This window comes from Lutjanus erythropterus, chromosome 22, assembly GCF_056507025.1.
Source record: "Lutjanus erythropterus isolate fLutEry1 chromosome 22, fLutEry1.hap2, whole genome shotgun sequence".
NCBI lineage: Eukaryota > Metazoa > Chordata > Actinopteri > Lutjaniformes > Lutjanidae > Lutjanus > Lutjanus erythropterus.
This window is the reverse complement of record NC_139338.1, coordinates 9,025,059-9,047,128: the sequence shown is the minus strand read 5'-3', so window position 1 is coordinate 9,047,128 and position 22,070 is coordinate 9,025,059. Positions and strand designations below refer to the sequence as shown.

General features: G+C 40.7%; 2 protein-coding genes across 2 annotated transcripts; one reads left to right on the top strand and one right to left on the bottom strand.

The window, feature by feature from the left end:
- Nucleotides 1-776: 776 nt before the first annotated feature.
- optn (optineurin) lies at nt 777-9,395 on the bottom strand. The gene is made up of 13 exons (XM_084711206.1): nt 9,243-9,395; nt 7,594-7,718; nt 7,117-7,313; nt 6,773-6,934; nt 6,404-6,588; nt 5,754-5,847; nt 5,446-5,561; nt 3,933-4,082; nt 3,671-3,755; nt 3,361-3,519; nt 3,064-3,206; nt 2,565-2,647; nt 777-1,649 (listed from the first exon to the last, which is right to left on the bottom strand). The coding sequence occupies exons 2-13, from the start codon at nt 7,712-7,714 to the stop codon at nt 1,540-1,542; spliced, it is 1,605 nt and encodes a 534-aa protein (XP_084567332.1). The 5' UTR covers nt 7,715-7,718; nt 9,243-9,395; the 3' UTR covers nt 777-1,539.
- A 2,559-nt stretch (nt 9,396-11,954) lies between these two features.
- Nucleotides 11,955-21,456, top strand: ccdc3a (coiled-coil domain containing 3a). The gene is made up of 3 exons (XM_084711409.1): nt 11,955-12,459; nt 14,130-14,307; nt 20,476-21,456. The coding sequence occupies exons 1-3, from the start codon at nt 12,053-12,055 to the stop codon at nt 20,779-20,781; spliced, it is 891 nt and encodes a 296-aa protein (XP_084567535.1). The 5' UTR covers nt 11,955-12,052; the 3' UTR covers nt 20,782-21,456.
- The last annotated feature ends 614 nt before the right edge of the window (nt 21,457-22,070 follow it).

Sequence of the window (22,070 nt, the reverse complement as noted above, 5' to 3'; positions counted from 1 at the left end):
CTGATATTTGACTCCCAGGTTTTCCTTTGTTCGTAGCTGTTATGTTTTCCGTCTTCGACTTACACACAGTGCTGACGACGCTGTCTAAACTTAAATCACAGTCTTATTTCTGCTACCGCTGTAAGTCGTTAACGACCTATATTCTTACACACGTGATGGCTGGGCCAGTAGTCCGGGAAGAAGTTTGCCTGGAAGGCTAAAGTCAGGGTTTAGTTTGTATGGTTTCCCGATTAAGACATGATGGAAGGAAATTTGCTCTTTTTTTGTTTTTGTTTTGTTTTGTGTGTGTGTGTGTGTTGTTGTTGTTTTTGTTTGCTCGTATGCTTTTAAAATTGAAAAATAAAATATAAAAAATAAAGAAATTTGCCTCTTTATGGACTCTGCATTACAACTAAAAATTGACACCGGAGTTTGTGTCACAATTTCACATAAAGTTCAACATGTATGGGATATTAAGGAGTAAATATATTTTTTTTAAAATAAATATTTTCAAAGGGGGATAAGAGGAGAAAAAACATGTTAACAGTTTGTATAGGTATGTATGTACATTTACTGTACTGTGCACATTATATACAAATTTTGTAACGCTTGCCCCTGTATAGATTTTTTGTGATAGCAGCTACTTCAAGACAGATGTTACATGCATGGTGTTTGTAAGACTTTTGACACCACTATGATCAGGCTCATTTTATCATATAAAATATCAGTTCTAATTCAAGTGATTTTCAAACACTTACCCATGTTTTGTTTCATCACAACAAGACTAAAAGCAGACAAAAATCTGCAGATTGTTTTATTTTCGTTCACAGAATGACAACATGGAATCAGAAAGCCTTTATAATCTACAGAGTATTGAATCCACAGGTACTGGAGCCTCCTGCACATACACTTACAGTACCACATACAGTGATAGATTGATTAACAAGTTAAATACATTACCAGGCATCATCTGCAGAGTCAAAATAAAATATATATTCTCATATTAAAGTGCCTACATGGTGCATGCTTCTTTTTCCTCCAACAAACCAACCATGAGCAAAAAATATTTCCAAGGAAAAAATATATAAAGATTTTCATTTTGATTTGACAAAGAAACCTTTAAAAAAAGCCTTCAACAACCATTTACTTGGTAAACAAATTCAACTTCAAAAGACTGAACAACAGGGAGACAGCGCCAAACTGAAATCTTATCAGAGTGTTTGTGCAATTTCTGTTTTAATATTCCAGATCCAGCTTCTCCATTACAGCAACAAACGATGTGCCAGATGACAGGGTCAAAAATACAAGATGTGTCCTACAATATTTTTCCTGTTCTATTCAAAATCTTTAAAAGCAATTTTAAAATTTAACAAACTGAAGAGGCTCAATCGTTTTCAGATTTGAAATCCTGAACAACAATGAGTTGTACTGAGTTTATTGTGGAACTACAGAGTGAAGTCTCGGATCTGAGAAGAGGAGGTACAGCTAAAAGCAGAGGAAGACTCAGATTAAGGTGCTACAGGTACAGCTGTAGTTTTGGATGCTTGTAATGATGGGGGTCTAGTTAATACAGTCCATGATGTGGATCTGCAGGGAGTCCAGGTCTGGCAGGATCTCGTTGCACTTGGGACAGGCGTGTTCGGGAATATTCCCCTGCTTCCAGTCGGTACCTGAGAGTCAGAGACACTGATCACAACCTGAACATGGTGGACAGATGTTCCACATTGTTCTATATGTCAACAAGCTCCACCAATAACATGTTGAAGATGTAGTAAAAGATGGTGAAAGGTTGGTTTATGCAATAGTTTGACATTTTTGAAAATATGCTTCATTAGATGAGAAGATTGATCAGACTATCATGTCTGTAAGCTAAATATGAAGCTAGTGCCAGCAGCCTGTTAGCTTAGCTTAGCATAAGGACTGGGAACAGCTGGCCCTGCTGTATGAAAAGGCAAAAAACCAGAAAGCCCCTTCTAGCAAAAATCTCTCTGACAGAAAGCCTCTGGAACAAATGGTTAACAGTGTATTTTAACCCAAACCATGATCCTTTCCTAAACCCAACCAAGTAGTTTTGTTGCCTAAACCTATCCAAACTGCAACAGAAAACTGAAAATATTTTTAAACTGAAGAGGTCAACTAAGTCTAAAAATAATAAATTGGGTTAAAATACCAAGACTTCTTCTCTTTATACTGTCACCTGATTTCCTAAAGCCTTTTTGCTAGGAATTCCTTTCTGGCAGAATGTTTTCTAGGCTTTCCGACAGAATATCCTGAAGGCTAACATCTCTCATGTTGTCACACCCCTGCTGGCAGCCTCCCTGGTGACAGGAAGACCCAAGAAATAGTTCCAGCTTCTGCCTCTTGCCTTTGTGCTAAGCTATGCTAACTGTCTCCTGGCCTTAGCTTCATATGTATCACATAAAAAATGGTATTAATCATCTCATCTAACTGGGCAAGAAAAGGAATTTACTAAAATACAAATAATTCTTTGAAGGCTCTTTCAACTCAGGTAAAATGAATTTGTACACAGCCTGAGGAAATATGCCTGGAAGTCTTCAGTCAGGACATAATAAAACCATATATACCTCTTCCAACCAGAGAAGCGCCAGCTCCGTGTGGACTTCCTCCAAGTGACACGTGTCTCCTCTGCATCTCATTTAGTGATCGCCTGTGAAGAAACACAAGAAAATTTGTTGCAGAGACAAGAATTCTGTTTCTTGCTGATAAAGACTTTAACACAGTCCAAGTCAGGATGTGGTACTTATGTGTAAACTTCATACAGTTATCTTGTATAATGCTTTTTCCAGTTTTTCCACAAGCTGTAAAAAAGTTAAAAAATGTTCTAACCTCACACATGGCCTATTTTAGGGCATTTTGTCTGTTTCGTGCAGTTCTTTTAGGCCGGTGTGAAAGCTGTCACTCAAACTTTGGACCAAGGTAGCATAAAAAAAAAATTCAGACTGCTTCCAAGCACCCGGTGCTGCAATTTGACTAACTAAACTAAAATGAAACAATATGCTGCATCTAGTTTTTTTCTAAACTGAATTACAGAAAACAGACTTGGTAGCCTGTTTGATTCCGTACCGGCCCAGTGAGTCCATCTCCTCCTGCAGATGTGTGTTCTGCTTCATTACATACTCCAGCTGAGCAGCCAGACGCTCCCTCTCTTCGTGGAGTTTCTCCCTCGCTGCTCGCTCTGCATAGAAATCTGAGGAGTAGACCTCTGCCTGCACAGAGAGGACAACCAAAGACCATGATGACCACCACGAAGCTGAAGGGAGCTATGCTGTCATTTAGACTTCTCTTACTTTGGGGGTCCAATGCAAGTTGTTAGGGTTAAATTAAACAATGTGACGTGAAAACACTCATATGCTCACTGACCTGAGCCTGGAAGACAGATATGGTCTCCAGCTCCTTCTCCTTCTGGAAGATCTCCTGCTTCATGAGATCAATCTTGTCTTGTTTAGCAACAAGGGCCTGTTCAGCTGCGTCCAGCCGCTCCTGCAGCTGGTCCACCACCTCCTTCTGCACCATCTGAGACTGCAGGACCAGAGCGTAAAGGTCAAACACACCTGGCTCTTACGTCTTATTGTTTATACTCTTATGACTGCATTAGGGTGAGTGGAAATCACCAGGAATTTATCTGTTACTAAATTCAGAAAAGGCTCCTCATTATGCTACATAAACTGACCTCTCTCTTCTTCTTCTCCTCTTTGAGTTCATTGTAGTCTTCAAACAGTTTGGTGTAGGCATCCTTCAGCTGAGCCAGGTTGTTTCTGTGAGGGAGGAAGGAAGGGTGTTACCAGTGACGCAATCTGTGTTTATATAAGGTAATCATTATGGGGATATAAATAAAAAACTACATTTGAAGCCATTCCCACAAAAAATCAATTAAAACAGTTCAGTTTTCACATTTTTCTGGACAGTAAAAGATGTTGAGATTCAAATGAGACCTCTCATCTGCAGCCTTCCTCTGTTCCATCAGGTTCTGGGCTTGGATGCTGTCCAGCTGCAGCTTCAGCCGGTCGTTCTCCGACTGAACGGCCTGTTTCTCCACCAGCTGGGTCTTCAGAGTGGCCACGTCCTGCTCCACCTCCCGACATCTAGACACAACAGGAAAACGTCTGTATTTGCAGCTCGGGATTACGCCTGGGCACATTGATTAAAAGAGGAAAGCTTTGCATACTGCATTTCCTCAAACAGAAACTGGTAGTCAAATAAAAGCGCAGTCAAACAGATAAAGGTCGGCCCCCAGATGTAGGCTGGGGAAAAATCCTGGTTGCTGTCATATTAGGACTGGCACACCAGCCAAATATAGTCAGGGTTTTCCCTGCCTATATATTGTTTGCTGTCTTTGTTAAGGCAAACAAATTTGTGTGTTTTAAGAAAGGCTACGCTAGCTTAAAATATTGAACCCCAGCGCCCCAGTGTTGTTGCACATACGTCAAAGATTGTTTAGAAAACTTGTGTACACACCAGCATGGATATTTTCTCTGATTGACAGGTCAAAAGCTGTTAAAACTGGATTTTTTTTTCAATAGCTTCCATGCCATGTGACCTAGTGACTCCAAATCAATACCAAATGGTATTACACTAGACACATCTATTTTTATTGGATTTCATTTTCATTTCCTCTTTTTATATTAGCATATTTATGGAAAATCAGGTTCTGTTCCCATTTGTTATTTTGCTCTCAAGCTTCTTTGTCTGCCCCCTGTTTGGTAAACTAAAAGTGAAATTGTGATTTTTTTCACTTCAATGTGTGCGCCTGACAAGTGTACAGCCCTGCATGCCAAATGCACCAAATCGCCACCGTTGTCTCAAAAGATTTCAGGGAAACCCGTGATAATGAATATTTTCATCGCTACGATTTAATAAATTCTACAATATAATCACACTATGTTCTGGATCACTCATCTGAAGTACTTTTAACTGATTTCAGTCACTGTGAGTGTCAAAGTCTCAGCCGAACTGTATTTTGCAGTCGCATACAAGCGCCACAAGATGGCAGTAGCTACATTTTAAGTGCGGAAATGTGTAAATTCCTTGACTAATTACTTAACTTGCTAAACCTCCTAAATTCCTTGACTTGCAAGTCAAGGAATTTGACCAATGACCAATGACCAATTATAATCACAAAACAGATACAAACAGAGGGAATTAGACATAAATGCCTCTCTAATACAAGCCTACTTCAAATAAAGGCCGTTACTTTCTGGAGTTGAGGTAAATAAAGGCCCTGGTCACAATTTGACAAAATTTGGTAAGTTCTCTTCACTTTTGAGATCCAACCATATATGCATTATAATTAGAAATGATTTTCATAGCATTTTCCTGTTTTCATGTTTTTAGTAATACAAGAATAAAAACATTTAACAGTATTATTTTTGTTGGCTACTTTACTGAATTATTTACAAGTCATATTTTGGTAGTGTGGGTAAATGTGTGTGAGTTTGTGGGTCTAACCTGTCCTGCAAGTTCTTCTTCATGCCTTCTGCTTCATCCAACTTGCTCTGGGCCTGCTGCAGCTCTTTGAACAGCGTCATCATCTGAGACTTAAGATTCTCCACCTCAGACGCCACCTGAAATATTTGCACGACAGACAAACATTACAATAAGGAAACAAAACATGACACACAATCATGAATGTAAGATAATGATAACGTCATAGATCAAGTACAGGACAGAACATGGAGATGAGATTTCAATCCGAGGTGAAGAATTTTAAATCAGAATGCACAATTTACAATCATCTTTATTAGTACTGAGTGTACCTGCTCCTCTTTCCCAGAATCCTCCTTGGTCTCTGCTTCGATGGTCTGTGTTGATTGATCTACAATGCTTTTCCTCTCCTCCAGTTCTCTAATTCTGTTGGAAAATGTGTTTCAAAAACTGTTAAATTCAACTGTTGACTGATATTTTCAAGAGTGTGCTGTGTTTCCTGATTCTATAAACCTATAAATCTGTCATGATGAGAGAAGATTATTTAGTGGTGAACTGTTCCTTTAGGTTATGGAAGCCAAATTCTGTCAATGTGATGCAAAAAAAAAAAAAAAAGATTCATTAAGTAATTATAACGAGAAACTTTGTCAAAGTCATGACTTACTGTACCAAAATAATGACTTACTTATCTCAAAATAATGCTTTAGTATTTCTTAATAATGCCTTATCATTTCAAAACAATTAGTATCTTAATATAATGAGTTACAAGTCTAAAAGTAGTAAGTTTGTATCTGAAAATAATGAGTTCCTGTCTAAAAATAATAAGAAGCTTTCTCAAAATAGTTTCCCATCATTTTGAGATATTAACTTATTAAATCCAAGATACAATCTCATTATTTTCAGACACTAAGTCATTATCTGTTTGTCATTATAATGACTGACGGGCTCTTTTTTTTCCCCACATTAAGCTGCTGTTCTCTACCTGGCGGCAGACGCCTGCATCTCAGCCTGCAGCCGCTCAGCCCGCTGCGTCTCGTTCCTCAGCGACTGGAGGAGCTGGCTGACGGTCACCTCCTCGCTGTCCATCCGAGACGCGGTCATGCTCAGGTCCAGACGTTTACTGCGCTCCGCACCACACACGTTGTTCACGCCGTCGACGCCTCCGTCCTGAGCAGCAAAACACCCAGTCAGTTACACGCATGTATGAGTTGATCAGAGTTAATTGGGTTTAAGTGGAGACTTTTTGTGTTAGATGAAACCTTAAAATAGAAGAAAAAATCTGAATTTATTTATATATATATGTGTGTGTGTGTGTGTGTGTGTGTGTGTGTGTGTGTGTGTTGTTATTCACCGAAACTCTGATGATCTCAATGAAGGAGTCGCCATGTGAATCCTGTTCTGCCTTCAGCTGCAGCTCAGAGTTCAGGGCCACCAGGTCGTTCTTCTCTGCCTGCAGTCGAGCAACCTGGGTACGCAGGGCATCAATTTCTGCACTCTGATTGGATGACAGCGCCTGGAGATGGTAAAGTTAAGTTTTAAATCTAATGCCACTTAATGTATAATAATCTGGACAAAGTCTGAAATGAACTGTATACTGTAATAAAGATAATCAGAAACAGTTATTAACATGTGAACAGAACACTGGCTCTCAGCTGATTTCAAAACGATTGAAAAGTAGTATCAGTACACCCTCACCATGGCTCCTCCTGTCTTCCCCTCCTCCACCAGTCTCCTGTTCAGCTCCTGGTTTTGGAGCGTTAGCCCCTCCATGCGGCCCCGAGCCTCCTCCAGCCTGCTCTCCAGGAAGTCCCGCTCTTCCCGCTGCTTCTCCCGCCACGCAGTCAGACCCTCGAAACGCTCCTTCATCGTCAGGTTGGTCTGACGCAGGGCCTCTAAACAAGAGACACACGCACACACAGAATTTGAATGAATGCTTATTACACCCGCCAACTAATTTGAACGAGCCTTTTTTTGACCCTTCCTTGCCCCCATACGCTGCTCCAGCTGACATGAGCCACCATGACCCTACGCTTTGGCCTGACTTGATAAGAGTATCAGGGCAGACTGGAACAGACTTCTTTGTTGCTGAACTGCTATAACACCAAATAAAAAGCTGAAGTGTAAAACATTTTCCTCAGCCCTGATCCTACGAGGACACACACCCACTCTTACCCTTCAGGTCTCGGTTCTCCTGGATGAGGATGTTCATCTGCTGCAGGGTCTCCTCCAGCGTGCCAGACTGACTGGGAGAGCGAGAGATATCGCCGTTCATCATGGGGCCTCCAGACGCCATGATGCTAAGAGGAAAACAAAGAAAAAATGCACACGGTCGCGCTCATGCTTGCACATTGTAGACACAAGTGATGGGCACTGGCCATTTGTTGATATTAACAGACTCCATTTTTAAGCTAAAGTTAGCTAGGAGGCAAGTCACTCTGAGTCATCATATCCTTTGGATTTTCCCTGAAAAACCATCCTGAGTCCTTTACACACAAATCAGTCCACAGGCTGCTACAAGTATAGGTATAGCGTTGTTGGAGGACACTGGAACGTCACTCCACCACATGTTGTTTTTTTTCCCCCAAATGAGAAAATAGAATATTCACAGTTCAGATCATCTGTTTTTTAGAGACCACAGAAAAGTGTGATGCAGACATTCACAGCAGAGAGAGAGAGAGAGAGAGAGAGAGAGAGAGAGAGAGAGAGAGAGAGAGAAACAGAGAGAAAGAGAGCATGCTCATGTGGCCTGACTGCTGCATAATATTCAGAACACGGTGAAATGATTCATAAAGTTGGTCTAACATCTGATGGTGTGGTTTGCAGGCGTCACAGGTGCACTCTTTTACTTCAACAAATAGCACTACACCTGCAGTTACAGGCAACCCAGAAAGTCAGGGAAAGTTTCAGTTTTTTAAGTTGTGTTACAATCCATCCCCACACTGTCAATACTAAGCAATCTATATACTGTACATGTAAATTGCTTCACATAGAACCTTTAATCACTTTGTCAGCCTTTTCTACATTAAACATGAGCTGTGTAGATGAAATCAGATTTTAAAATAATAATTAAAAGATATTCAAGACCTTCAATCAATGTCTGTAGAAACTGAGACAGTGGTTTATGTAATTTAGCAGGGTACAGTCAGTGTTTACTTGATTTAGTGTGATTATTAAGTTATCTGATATTCACAAGAACAAAAGGACCGACTCAAAACCTATTTTTCATTTGTCATTTTTTCTCATTTTATTAAACATTACCAAACAATATGAATACTGCCCTCTCTCTTATTATTTTTAATCGTGTTTGTTGTCAGTAAAGTATGAAAAAAAAAAAAATGCTCCATGCTGACATCACCAGTGACTCAGTGTTTCAGCATGCAGCGATCACATGATAATGTAATTACATTACAAAAACAGAAAGCATTGAGCTACACACAATGTGATCTGCTTCTGCCCTCACTCAGTCACTTGACAGACACAAATAAACTACAACAGCGACTAGCAGCATACAAAACGAGAAAACACAATTACACTGTAATTTGGGAATAACACTAATGAATACCACTGGGATAAATGCTACTTTAAAACCGCCACTAAATACTACAGACAAACTCTTGCTCTATAATAATGTTTATGAGATATTTTAGTTGAATAATTATTCGTAAAATGTTGCTTTCACTTTCTCGAAGTGGGCCTATCCCGTGTGGGACTCTTGGTAAACACTGAAAAGTTAGCAGTAACTTACACAACACGGATGTGGTTCAAGCTGAGCCAAACTGCGTCACATCAAATGTTAAATAAGTTTAAATGTTTTAACTCACCTGTTGTCGGCTCCTGAACGAAACACAGTCCGTCACTTCACTCCAAAAATAAACAGAAACACCCGGAGAGACTGCGAAATATGTCGATCAACCTTGTCCTGCTGCTTCTGGTCTGAAGCGACGTCAAGTATCGTGAAGGTGCAGCGCGCTTCCGGTAAAGGTTTTCAAAATAAACTCAAACATTGACTTTTTTCCAGTCTGGTATGAGTACTGGATTTGAGAAATACTTTCAGCAAATATTTCTATTGTATTTCAAAAAAGACTGGCAGGCGAAACATTCTTTTAAAGGTACGATTCAATTTTTCTTTTTTTCTTTCTTTTTTTTTTTTGGTCTTCAATGCGATTGAAGTGTAAATGCTACAATGTATAGGCAACTCATGTGAAAATAGCAACAATAAGATGGAAATGATGAAGGTGATGGAAATGAAGATGCAATCATTAAAACAAACAGCTAAAGCCGGATTTACCGATTGTATGAATTAACATTATAACACTTAGTATTTTGTCAGTAATTACTAATTTTCTTGAGTTTAATGTGATTTTTAAATTCATATAACTAAAACATAGGCATAAATCTACCCTAATATGATCAAAGTTTCCATGAAAAGGTATAATTATTTGAAGCTATTTTCATTTTTGGCAATATCGGTATATTACACCCCTGATCTCCTAACTGCAATGCACTATCACCTTTAAGAACAAATCCAAAGCTGATAGTAGGTCGGTGAATGATGTATAAACAATCAGCTGAAATGGACTAAATTAGACTGTAGTACACCAGTATAGTTAAGCTTTTTCTTATTTTGAAGGCGCGCTTTCCTTACTTCCTGTCCCTATAGGGCCTACTTGTCGCCAGTCTGACGCAGCTCTGACTCGTGTCGACTTATTGAAGGTTTTCATTTCCTCGAAGTGACGTCGCAGAGCAGTGAACAGATCTGAATGCAGACTGCAGCAGCGCGTGAACGGGGCCTCGGTGCGGACAGGTCCATCCACATGTTTTACACATCAGGCTGAGGGCGGGGCCAGGCCTCAGCTGACAGCGGGAATTCCCTGCAGGAGTCACCTTGCACTTTGGAAACAGAAAGGGAAAGACTGGAGACTCCCCAATCAGCTCAGACAGTCATGTTCTAAAAATATTAAATATAGATTAAACCATGAAAATGATTTAATTAATCATGGTACATTATCAGTATCGTTTTATAAAGACAGATCAAGGTCATCGTAGAATATTTATGGAATACAGTAACCGTACCAATATTTTAATTTAGTCCCAACTTATATACAAACCGGCCCATTAGGGCAATATGAAGTAGCACAGCATTAATTTGATTTATTCAGATCATCTATTATATAAAATGAAAAATATAAACGTGTTCGTGTCGGTGTCCACTAGGTGGCAGTGTTGTCTTAACAAAACTCCATATGAGGTTAAATGAAACTGCTTGAGTAACAAAACTATCTAAAGTAAGGCCTTAATGAAAGAAGATGAGGAAGGACAGGAAGAAGAAGAAAAATTTGAAACAGGAGCAGCTGATCGATCCATACGTTAACCTTCTCTGACACGTGATTTCTGTAACCTTATATTTACCTTTTATTTATCTCACATGTTCTACTGTCAATCAATCAATCGACCAATCAATCAATCAATCAGCGATGTCATGTGAAGCTAACCCGGATTTATTCACTTGAAACCTCCTCAGTGAACCCACTGAAGAGCTCCTTCTGAATATGAAGGATCATATTAGAAACATTAGAAACCACTTAGCTACTTTTCTGGGACTGATCCCCCCCCCTTCTCATCATCTTGGATGCGTTCAAACGCGCTATGGAAAAATGGAAATTTCTCAAGAACTGCATCCAAAAGCAGAACGCCTGAGTTCAATTAACAAGTTGTTGCAACTGTTCCCAAGCTAGGCAGCAACATCAAAACAGACCACATATAAGTATTTTTCAGCATAAACGAGCCATTGTTGCAGGTTTGTACAATAAAAAATATGTATAGTAACAGTGTGTGGTATGGCAAATGTTCCATTCTTTGTTACACACTGAAATATAAAGATTTTGCATAAACAAACAATTAATAACTATTCTTTAATAAATATTACTAATAAATAATACGGTAATATTATTGTATAGAAAACAAATAGTAAACAATGCATATTTTCAGAAATACCACGTTTATTGAAAGAAAATGTTAATTAACGAAATCTAATGTATTTTTAAAGTTTTAACCAGTTTTGCCACCTCTAATGCTACTTTGAATGTTTTCCTGTATAATATTTAGAAATGAGATTAAATTAAATGAGATAAAAAGTGCACACCAATTAGTTCACGCGGAAACTTCAAATGTCGGAGCGTCCTACTAGTCCTTGAAGGCAGCACCCGTGCACTCTGGTGAAGCCTGACGCTCTCACAGCAGACAGATGAGATGGAAACACTGGGAGCGCAGCAACAGGTTGGAGGAGTTGAAGTTTCTGCAGATTGATTTGACTGCAGTGTCCTCTTTGAGAGTCTGCAGAGGTGAGAGGATCTGAGTATCTGCAGCTTTAGTTCATGGTAGAAGTTTGTGTAAAAAGTTACCTGGCATGTTTTGTTTTTTTTTGCTCAGCATCCTCAAGCGGCCAGGTAACCATCACAAGCTCTAAACTTTTTGTTCGCATTTATAACTCACTTTTGGCAACTTGGATGTTTGAGGGGACCTTCAGCACAAAACCAGTTTGATCGAATAGGAAAAACTACATTTTACTCATTGAAGCATCATCACAGGGTTTACAAAGTGCCAGGAGCTTGAAATCCCTCTCGGGGTCAGGATGTCTTCCATCGCTCTCCTCCTCGCAGCGCTCGGCGTTTTTGCGCATCTGGACACTTTTGCGCACGGCTGCCAGCTGCCCTCCGAGTGGCGGCCACTGAGCGAGGGCTGCCGGGCGGAGCTGGCGGAGATCATCGTGTACGCCCGGGTGCTGGCGATCCACCGGGAGCCGCTGGGCGGCGGGGCGGGCAGCCTGTACAACTCTTTGCCTTTCGGATTCGGGTATGGGTACGAGGGCGCGGAGGAAGGGCTGCTGTACTCCGCAGAGGTGGAGCTGCTGTGCGACCAGGCCTGGGGCAGTATGCTGGAGGTGCCCTCTGGATCAAGACTCAACCTGACCGGACTGGGGTACCTGTCCTGTCAGTCCCACACCGTGATGGAGAACTACTCTTACTTTTTCTTCCTCAGGTGAGCTGAGAGGCCTGGACACATTAACCCAACTGCTGTAGCTCCAACACACATTTGGACTCTGAATGCTTCAGTCTAGAATAAGTTTTATTGTTGCTATTAAAAGCAGACTGTTTCCCATTAAACTTTTTGCCAGACAGAAGTGCATTTTGCAAAGTAGCAACTTTAAACTAACACTCTAATAACTTTTAAGAGTTTGTTTTGGAGCAAACTGTGATTTAATGTCAGATTTGTAAACAAGACAACTGTATTTAAACATAATTTTGAGGTATACCACTTAAGGCTGCATAAGTATTTCCAGAAACCTCCTCCACTCCCTCTCCCTGCAATACACCCATTTCTGTCTTTTTCAGGGAGGACAAACAGGGGAGACAGCTGGCCAACAGTATGTGACACTTAGGTGTCACACATCATCTGTAAAATAGGAACCTGAAGATTAATTTAAGCTGCTGCTCAGCACTTTGTGTCAAGTGTTCTAGTCATAAATCTGGAGAAAACATTGTGTTTTATTTAGGCACATTTGGGAAGTTTAGAGTGTATAAGGGCTTAGAACTTTGTTATTGAAGTATTTGATGGCCATTCCCATGCTCAGATATGACATGATATGATGATACCAGACATCATTCATACTTGGTGCGCAATCTAACCATTTTTGACCATTTGACAGTTGATAAAAATGGTCAAAAATCTTTCCAAAACACCACATTAACACACCAAGACTGTGAGGAAGACCACAGAAAAAAATCATTCTGTGATTTGGTATCCAAAACCTTTGACATTTTGGAGATTTCTGTACAATTTGCACTTGGATTGGATAGCAGTTGCTCAGTGACCCCTTCATTGTCAATATACAAGCCATACATCTTCTGGACGCCCCGGGTCTCTAGTTTCGAGTTGTGAAGTTTCACAAGGCTGTGATTATCCTAGAGGTCACTATAGGTCATTTTTTTCAGACAGGTCTTGCTCCAAAAAGTGGTTTCACTCTAATGAAATGGCTTCTTTGGGCACTATCACCAACACACATGAATACAGCTGACCCTTCTTCTGTCCTGCCCCTTTTAGCTCTGTGCTCCAGTGACAGCTGAAAAAGCCTGGCACCTTGGTCAGCTTTCTCTGGGGTTGCCAGGTCTGTGCTCTCTCTGCAGAATTAGGCTACTTTTAAAGTGTTGCCCCGGGATAAATTCTTTGCTCGCAGGTTGGATGTACCTGTTTTGCATAGTAGTTATAAATCCACATGCATGGGATTAGCATGAAGTAGGCGTGTCTGTAATGAAGAGGCTCTTGGGTACTCGTAGTACCCATTTTTATTCAGCTACCTTGAGAGATCAAGGGTTAACTTTGAATAAACTAGTGTGACATGGTTGGTAACAATGAATTCCTTAGGTGAAGGTTTAATTTAGGCTTAAAGTTTAGGTTACAGATTAAGTGAGATTTAAAATGTTGCTCTTTTTATTCACTACATTTATCTGACAACTTTGGAAAGGAAGAATTTACCTGCAAAACAAACTACAGGGTCATTAAATATGATTCACTTCTCTCCTATGAAATGCATCAGCCTATGAAACTCATATTTGACTTGATTACTGCAAATTCCAGCTACTGTACGGCCAGTGATTCCTGCAGCAGCTTCAGCTTTCCTCTCACAGCTTTCCTGTTTATCTCTCCTGCAGGATGGACGAGAACTACAACATCCTCCCCCACGGCGTCAACTTCCAGGACGCCATCTTCCCCGACACGTCCGAGAACAGGCGCACGTTCTCCAGCCTCTTCCAGTTCTCCAACTGCAGCCAAGGGAGCCAGCCCTTCCACACATTCAGTCCTGAGTGGGACACCCAGGAAGACAGCAGGGTAGGGCGTCACGCACACCTTTTCACGTCTGATGTCTTTGAATTCCTAAAACTAACAATTGTAACCCCGAGGACTGCCGTGCAGCATTATTGGATAGGTGGTTGCTATGGTAATGCTTGCTGCTTCCTTGAAAACTAAAGTGATTCCCATCTCCTTGAACAACCTCATTACCTCCTGAGAAGAATAAGATTAAAAATGTCTCCCTCTTCAGTCAGGTCAGCTTTTCTTGGTGTTTGCTGAGGATGTAAACAAACCCGAGACCATCTCGTTACCATGGAGATAACAGATTAACAGTCCAGACGAGCAGCAGGGAGCAGGGAGCTTGAGGTGGGGGGACTTACAGCTATTGTTAAGGTGTTCTGGTTTGTTAGTAATATTCAGGACATGATTGTACTGCAGTGAGTGAGGTGTGTGAGACAGCAGAGTGAGGTCCTGGTTTGTGTGTCTGAGTGTGATTGTGTGTGCGTGTATATGTGGGGGGGCACCTAATCCTTAGTTGAGTTTTGACTCTGCTGACAGGAATGTGGTGAGGATCACAGTTTAACTACCCTCTGGCACACACACACACACACACACACACACACAAGGATAAAAAGAAGCACAATTCCCAACGTGTGATTGGTCCCATGAGATCATGGTCCCAAAGCAGTGACTGATTGGTCAAGGTCCGTCTGTCTGGCTCCTCTGGCTGGATACTGGCCGTCCAGAGGTCATAGGTCAAATAGCAGAGATCAGCATCTTTGACAGGCAGCAGTTTGAAAGTGTGTCAGTCTGCAGCTTTTGATTCATATCAGTATGAAGCAACACAGCCTGCTGACCTGGGAGCAGAGATAAGCCGGACCCTGTCAACAGAGGAAGAAAGGTCTGCTGCTGAGATTCAACCATTTATTATGACACCTCCTCTGAGTGAGTTGACCACATCACACTTCAACAAGACAGAACACGGCGGCTGGGGATGGATCTCCACAAGTCTTTGGCCTCCTTTTGAAAGGATACAATAGCAGCTTGTCTCAAATGAACGTTGACTTGACCTGTCTTCGGTGACTTGAGACTCACTTCAACTTGTCTCCATTGTTTTGAGAATTTGCTTGGATTTGTCTTTTAATTTTGGCTTCACTTGTCTTAAATGGCTTAAAACTTGATCTGATCTTTTCTTGAATGATGTGAGATTTGACTTGGATTTGTCTCAGATGATTTGAGACTTGGACTGAACCTTGTTTTTTGGGCTTCTTTGACAAATGAATTTTGACTTCATTGAAATGACTCTTAACTTCACTTGTCTCAAAGGACTTAAGACTTGAATTGGCTTTGTCCTGAGTGACTTCATTGACTTGAGCTGGACTTGCCCAAAAAGACTTAAAAACAAACAACATACAGATTTTTATCCACAATATCAAAAATACTGATTTAACATCAGACAGCGCCTGCATCATTACAGTAACTGACAACTCCAAAGCCCCGCCCCTTTTTGTTCTGTTGAACAAGCTCAGCGCCTGGCAGAGCCTGTCAATCAATTTCTAATTTCCTGTTTCCTCTACTATGTGCTAGGCTCATTTATGCTGAAAAGAAAACCAAATTTGAACATAGCTAAAAGATGTTGCTAATTATTTATGTAGATTAGCTAGCTAGTTAGCAAGTATTTTGCTAACATTAGCTATCAGATGTAACTAGCTAGCAAACGATTGCTCTAGATCAGCAAGCTAGCTAACATTTTGCGAAAACTGGCTAGCTTAAGATGTGACTCTAAATGACGCAGGTTTACAACATCTTTTAACCATCCAAATTTAGTTTTCTTGTCAATTTGTTTGGGCCTATACATACCTGGTCTAAGTATAGGACACAGGAAAAAATTGTTGTAGACAGTCAAAACCACAGAGCTCAATCAGTAAAGGTACAGTGATGTGGTGTCTTCCTGTCTCTTTTGCTTCATGTTTGACCTGCAGGGTGTGGCCTCTGAGCTATGTGGTCAAAGGTCAGTAAGGCCGGGGTTAAAGACACTTATTTAGTGGACAAGCACTCACATGTAGAGGCCGCGACCTTCAGGCAAGGCGGAACAAAACAGGTGTTTTGCTCCGAGTATGAAATGAAGGACCTTCATCTTCGTCCTCATGTCTCTCCTTACCCTTCCATGTTTGCTTGTCTTTTTCCTTTTCACTTGAAAGTATCAGATTTGAAGCAAAAGAAAAACTTGTTTCTCTATCGTTCCTTCTGTTTTGCTTTGGCTGAGAATGAAAAGAAATTAAAAAAAAAAAAAAAAAACAACAAAGAGGAAGACAAGATCCCATTTCTAATTTGAGTTTTGTCCCAGGGACGTCTTTGCCTGGCTGCATCACTCTCAGACATCCTTCAGCTGAAGTTTACACACAAAACATCTCTCTAAAATTGGGAGGTGGTTTGCTTCTGGTTTCAGCCTCGTGGGAACCAGACACCCCTCCAGGAGGATAGACAAGAGACTTCCTCCACTTTTCTGCCAGAACCTTCAATTAGCTTTTGTTGGAGCCTCCTCTTATCAGCAGAACTCACAGAGCTGCTTTAACCACGAGCAGGAGGTAGAGACTCCTGTAAATACACTTTTTTTCTGACCCTACAGCTTTTTTTCATATTTTCTTTTGACCCTTTGCCTTCACTTTATAGGCCACAGCAAGATAGAAACGAATTCCCCAAATACGTCTTAATCAGCAGGATTCCATGTTTATGTGCACTAATGGTTTGATTATAACCCCGATGAGGGAATACTCCAGTTATAACTGTCATGTAAACACCTTTAACAAGTTTTCTGACTCTCATTAACATTTTATGTGGACGCTTAGAAGGATGAAAGGAGGACAACACAGTTTCACGCAGTAGTTAAAGCTCAGGATGAATACAGTGTCAAGTCGTGTGTGTGTGTGTGTGTGTGTGTGTGTGTGTGTGTGTTCCACTTTCTCTGTCTCGCCTTTGCTTTTCTTTCGTTCTCGGACTCCCTTTTGTTCTTTTTATCTTTTAATCGCTCACTTTGTCTTTCTGTCTTATTGTCCTCTAACCACCCATCCCTAACATGCACATGTGCGCACACACACACACGCGCGCGCACACACACACACACACACACAAAGCAAAATAAAGCCTCAAGGAGAAGAGGAGAGACCTCAGCTTGTCTCTTTGACGTCAATAGTGTAGCTCTAAAGACACTAAATGTGTGTGTGTGAGTGTCTGTGTGTGCGTGTGTGTGTGTGTGTGTGTGTGTGTGTGTGTGTGTGTGAGTGTCTGTGTGTGGGGAGGGGGTATGTTTGGGTAGAGGGGATTCATGCTGAGTCTCTTTATAAAGCTGAAAAATGGAATCAAAAGTCTGCAGAAATAGTCAGGCCAGGTCAGGTCAGGCTGGACAAACACACAAGGGCACGTCTTTCAGTCCCTTCAACCCTTTAATGTCACTCCTCCTCTTTATCTGCCGCTTTTCTTTCTTTCTTTCTTTCTTTCTTTCTTTCTTTCTTTCTTTCTTTCTTTCTCAGTCAGTCTATTGATGAATCAGTGTTTAATGAAGGATGTTTTGCCATCTGGTAAAGAACAACTCGTACTGTCATCTGAGAAGCATTGTGCAAAAGCTCCAACCTTAAGTTTGCTTACAATCAAGAGCCTGTGGCTTCTCTCAGCTGCTTGCCTCATGTGATTGGTCAATGAGAATAAAGAAGCTGAAACTTTTTTCCACATTCTGGCTGATTAAATATCTTTAAACCTCTATACAGTTGCTTATAGTAATAGATTTTTGGCCACATGGAGGCAGCACAACAGGTGGTAGACATATTTTCTCCTTATAAAGTCCATCTTCACCAGAAAAATGGGGATATAGGTCGTCTGTAGAAACAGCTTGTTACAACATTATTTACATTTATTGTTAGGAGACGTCTAGTGGCCATAATAATTCTGATGCAATCAAAGGAGGAAAAGCAAAGGAAGAGGATGAGAATTTGAGTCCCATGTGAAACCAAAAATAAACATTGACTTGTTTAAAGTGTTACATGACATACTTATTTTAACCCCAACAACAAGTGTTTCCTTAAATAAAGGACTCCTGGAGACAAGGGTTTGAGTCCCATGTTAGTCAGTCATTGTTGACTTATTTAAAGTTTGAAGTTACGTTACATTATGTTTCGTCATTGTTACGCTACATTACATTACACTTACGTTACGCTATGTTATGTTACACTACATTACATTACGTTACATTATGTTACATATGTCCCTTCCATCACCTCCATCACTAGACACTAGATTCACCTGTTGCTGGTGTTCTCCACTGGTCATATATCTTTTTTATTTAGGTCTTTCAAGAGAAGAGTTGTAATGTATCTCTGGCTACCTGACAAATCAAACTTCAATATTTACTCTCCTTTAAGCTCTGTTTTTGGTCTCCACCAACTCTTGAGGGACATATCTGGCTCTTTACCTGCTAAATGCCCTATAACATTTACTAGCTTGATGCTAAATGTGTCTGTCTGCTGTTTGGTGCTGAGTACAGCAGGTTTATCATAAATACTTAACTTAAAAAAAAAAAAAAAACTTTCCGCTGAGGCAGGAAACCAAAATGAGAATGGCGAGAGTCAACCAAAACAGCACTTATAACCATGACAATGGGTTGAAAGATGCTAAAACTGCAAAGTTGGGTGATGAGGTGAATATAAGGGACTTCTTATATTTTACATGCATTTTTTTCCTTCTATTGTCAATGTAAGAATGTAAAAACAATCACATTTTGAGATATGCAGGTTTGATAGAGTTTAAGACCAAAGAGACAGTGTCTCTCTGTGTTAAAATGGAAGTACACTTGAATTTGAGGACATTTTGTACATGTGTCTTTACATGTCCTCTAAGTACTGTTTATACAGATGATGCCTAACAGCAGGCAGGTAACACCCGGATGTTTTGACAGGTGGTGTGAGTTTGTGTGTGCATGTGTGTGTTTGGGACGTCCCACTGAGAGCCTTCCTAAGAGCATGAGAAAGGGTTCAAAAAAAAGTGCCAGTGTTATGTAATATGGATTTGACTTTTGTTTGGATAAATGGTTATAAGGAAACTTCCCCTGAGGGTCAGTTTACCCAAATTACAAAGAAAAAAGAAAACAGAAAGAAAAGGAAAAGAAAGTCTCTCTTGTCTCCAGTCTCATCTATGTAGATGATTGTGTTTTTCCACTTCCACTCCAATAAAATGTTTGTTTTGACACACAGCATTGAAAATGAAAATTTTATTAATTTAAAAACATTTTAATAAAATTCAGCAGTGGGGCGACCTCTGGACCCGTGGTCTGATGCACATACCTGGTTCAGTTCTGGCTGGAGACCTTATTATTTTCAAATGCAACCTCTCTGTCCAAAAACAACAACCGACCCTTTAATGAAATATATGAAATATATACAATATAGTCAAGATAGAGACAAGTACTTTTGGGTATTTATTTGTTTTATATTTCATTACTTGCTAAATCTTTGCCAGTATGAACTTTGTTTCAGAATCAAAAGAATACTTTACTTCTTAGACGTAAAAAGTTTTACCTCAACTATGACAACATGATGGCCACGAAAGGTGTTTTACAGATTCTCCTACATTTATGTTCCTCTGCAGTGCAGTTGTACATGAACACACACGCATTCCCCACTGCGACTACGAGAGCACTCACCCATGTTAACCCTGCTGCTCGAGGTCAGCTCTGGTCCGCCAATGAGATGGAAAATTAGGGCCCCTGAAACATCAAAGTACGTGACCCTCGCATTGTCAAAGAGTGATGGGAGGTCTGTGGGGTGAAACATTTATGTTACACAGATGCTCATAAACAGCAGACATGGTCCGGTGGTGTTTTTGCACCAGTAGCAGGGAGCCTGTGTGGATAAATGTATCTGACCAGGGTCAGGACCTCACTTTATTCCCCCATCTTCCCTCCTTACAAGTGTGTTGGGCTTTGCAGAGGAGAAAAAAACCTAAACGACGGAGAAATAAAAGCACTGTAGAGATCAAAGAGAGGCAAAAAAAAGATTATTTTTTTCATTTTCTCAGAGTGGCTGCTGGGAAAATCACATCACCAGTGCTCTCACACAACACAACCAGCTGACAAGATGGCAACTGGTGTTTCACAGCAGTTAGAAAAACAACCCTTCATGTATGTTAACTCACTTCCCCTCTCCTCCTTCTCTCCAGCTGCTGTGCTCCTCGGTGCAGGCCGCGCTGTTCGATGAGGAGGAGCGAGGCCGCAAGCTGCAGGAGCGCCTGTCCGCGGCGGAGCGGAGGAACCGGCAGCTGAAGGACCGCGTCCGCAAGGTGAAGCGCTCCCTGAGGAACGCCCGCAAGGCTGCGCGCAAGGCCGAGCAGGAGGCGCAGGAGCTGCAGGAGAGGCTGAAGGCTGCGGAGCGGAGGGCGGGGCATCACCTCAACGCCATAACGCAGGACGAGCCTCCACCCGGGCGTTACGGCAGCACGACGATACGCAAGCGAATGCGACTTTAACTAATCGCACCAAACTGCCACACACCTGGACTGAAAACGGGCTGTGCAGAGCGAAGAGACTGCTGGGCGGTCTCTGTGTGAGGGACAGACAAACAGGAACTGTCACATTATGAGTAAACACACTTTTATAGTAATAATCTACATACACTGTAAAACAAAAAAAGGTGAGGAAACTCAGAATTTCAAGGCAACTGCTTTCGATATAGATTTTTGGGTTCTGAATCAAATTCAGACTCTTAAGTTTTGAAATAAACTAAACAAAGTTCTGCCGACCAATCATCTTTTGTTGCGAAAATTTACTTTTCTTCTTTAAATAAACTTGAATTTTTTAGTTTTAGAAACCCAAAAATGAATCTGATTAGTCATTACTGCAGCTGAAAATATTAAGTTATTAACCATTGTCTACATTCACTTTAATGAGTTTACTCAACAATTTTCGAAATACAAATTTTTCTAAAACTCAAAGATTCAAGTTTATCTAAAGAATTAAAGTAAAATTATCTCAACAAAACATCATTTTTTGGTAAAACCTGTTCAAAACTTTGAGTTTGAGTTGGGCTCAAAACTCAAAAATCTATGTTCCATCGAAGTTGCCTTGAAATTTTGCATCTTCTCACCTTTTTTTTCGTTTTTACAGTGTAGTTTTCTTGTAAATAAACTTTCTCTCTCTTTCTCTTTTGTATCTCTGATCGCTATAATACAACAGTAATGGTCAGAAACATCCCTGGTCATGTGGCAAAGAAAACAAAAAAGTGAATCCAGGGAGTCAAACCTTTATCTTCTTGATGATTCCTGTCGCAGGTGGAGCAGTTCTTTGCCTCTGCTGCCTTTTCAGGCCGTGATCACATGGGAGGTGTTTTGGCTCAGACTAAAAGCACAGCTGTGAGCGACAATAGAAACAGTTAAAGCAGGAGTTTATTGGAGACAGTGATGCATTACGCTGTTTGCCATTCAGCCATCTGTTTCCCAACATGAAGTAAAAGCGTAGACTGTAGAAGAGAAGTGGAAGGAGCTGCGGGGTCTGAAAAGTGACGGCAATGTGGAAGTGCATTAAACCTGCATTTTTTATAATGGCCAGCAGGGGGCGACTCCACTGGTTACAAAAATAAATCCACTTATGACTTAGAAGTCTATGAGAAAATGGCCCTATTTTTCACTTGATTATTACCTCAGCCAATTCCAGTTGAAAAAAACATGAACTACCCCTTTAACATTAACTGATTTTCTGGGCATTTTAGGGTAACAGAAACCAACTGTAAACACAACAGTGGCAAATCTTCTTTTAAGAG

What these genes read in the sequence shown, in the direction of transcription:
- ccdc3a (XM_084711409.1), top strand. Translation starts at nt 12,053, where the DNA reads ATGTCTTCCATCGCTCTCCTCCTCGCAGCGCTCGGCGTTTTTGCGCAT. An exon ending in TCTTACTTTTTCTTCCTCAG is followed by an intron (nt 12,460 to 14,129) that starts GTGAGCTGAGAG and finishes TCTCTCCTGCAG; the next exon opens with GATGGACGAGAACTACAACA. An exon ending in ACACCCAGGAAGACAGCAGG is followed by an intron (nt 14,308 to 20,475) that starts GTAGGGCGTCAC and finishes CCTTCTCTCCAG; the next exon opens with CTGCTGTGCTCCTCGGTGCA.
- optn (XM_084711206.1), bottom strand. Translation starts at nt 7,714, where the DNA reads ATGGCGTCTGGAGGCCCCATGATGAACGGCGATATCTCTCGCTCTCCC. An exon ending in AGGAAGGCTGCAGATGAGAG is followed by an intron (nt 3,756 to 3,932) that starts GTCTCATTTGAA and finishes CCTCCCTCACAG; the next exon opens with AAACAACCTGGCTCAGCTGA. An exon ending in TATCTGTCTTCCAGGCTCAG is followed by an intron (nt 3,207 to 3,360) that starts GTCAGTGAGCAT and finishes CTCTCTGTGCAG; the next exon opens with GCAGAGGTCTACTCCTCAGA.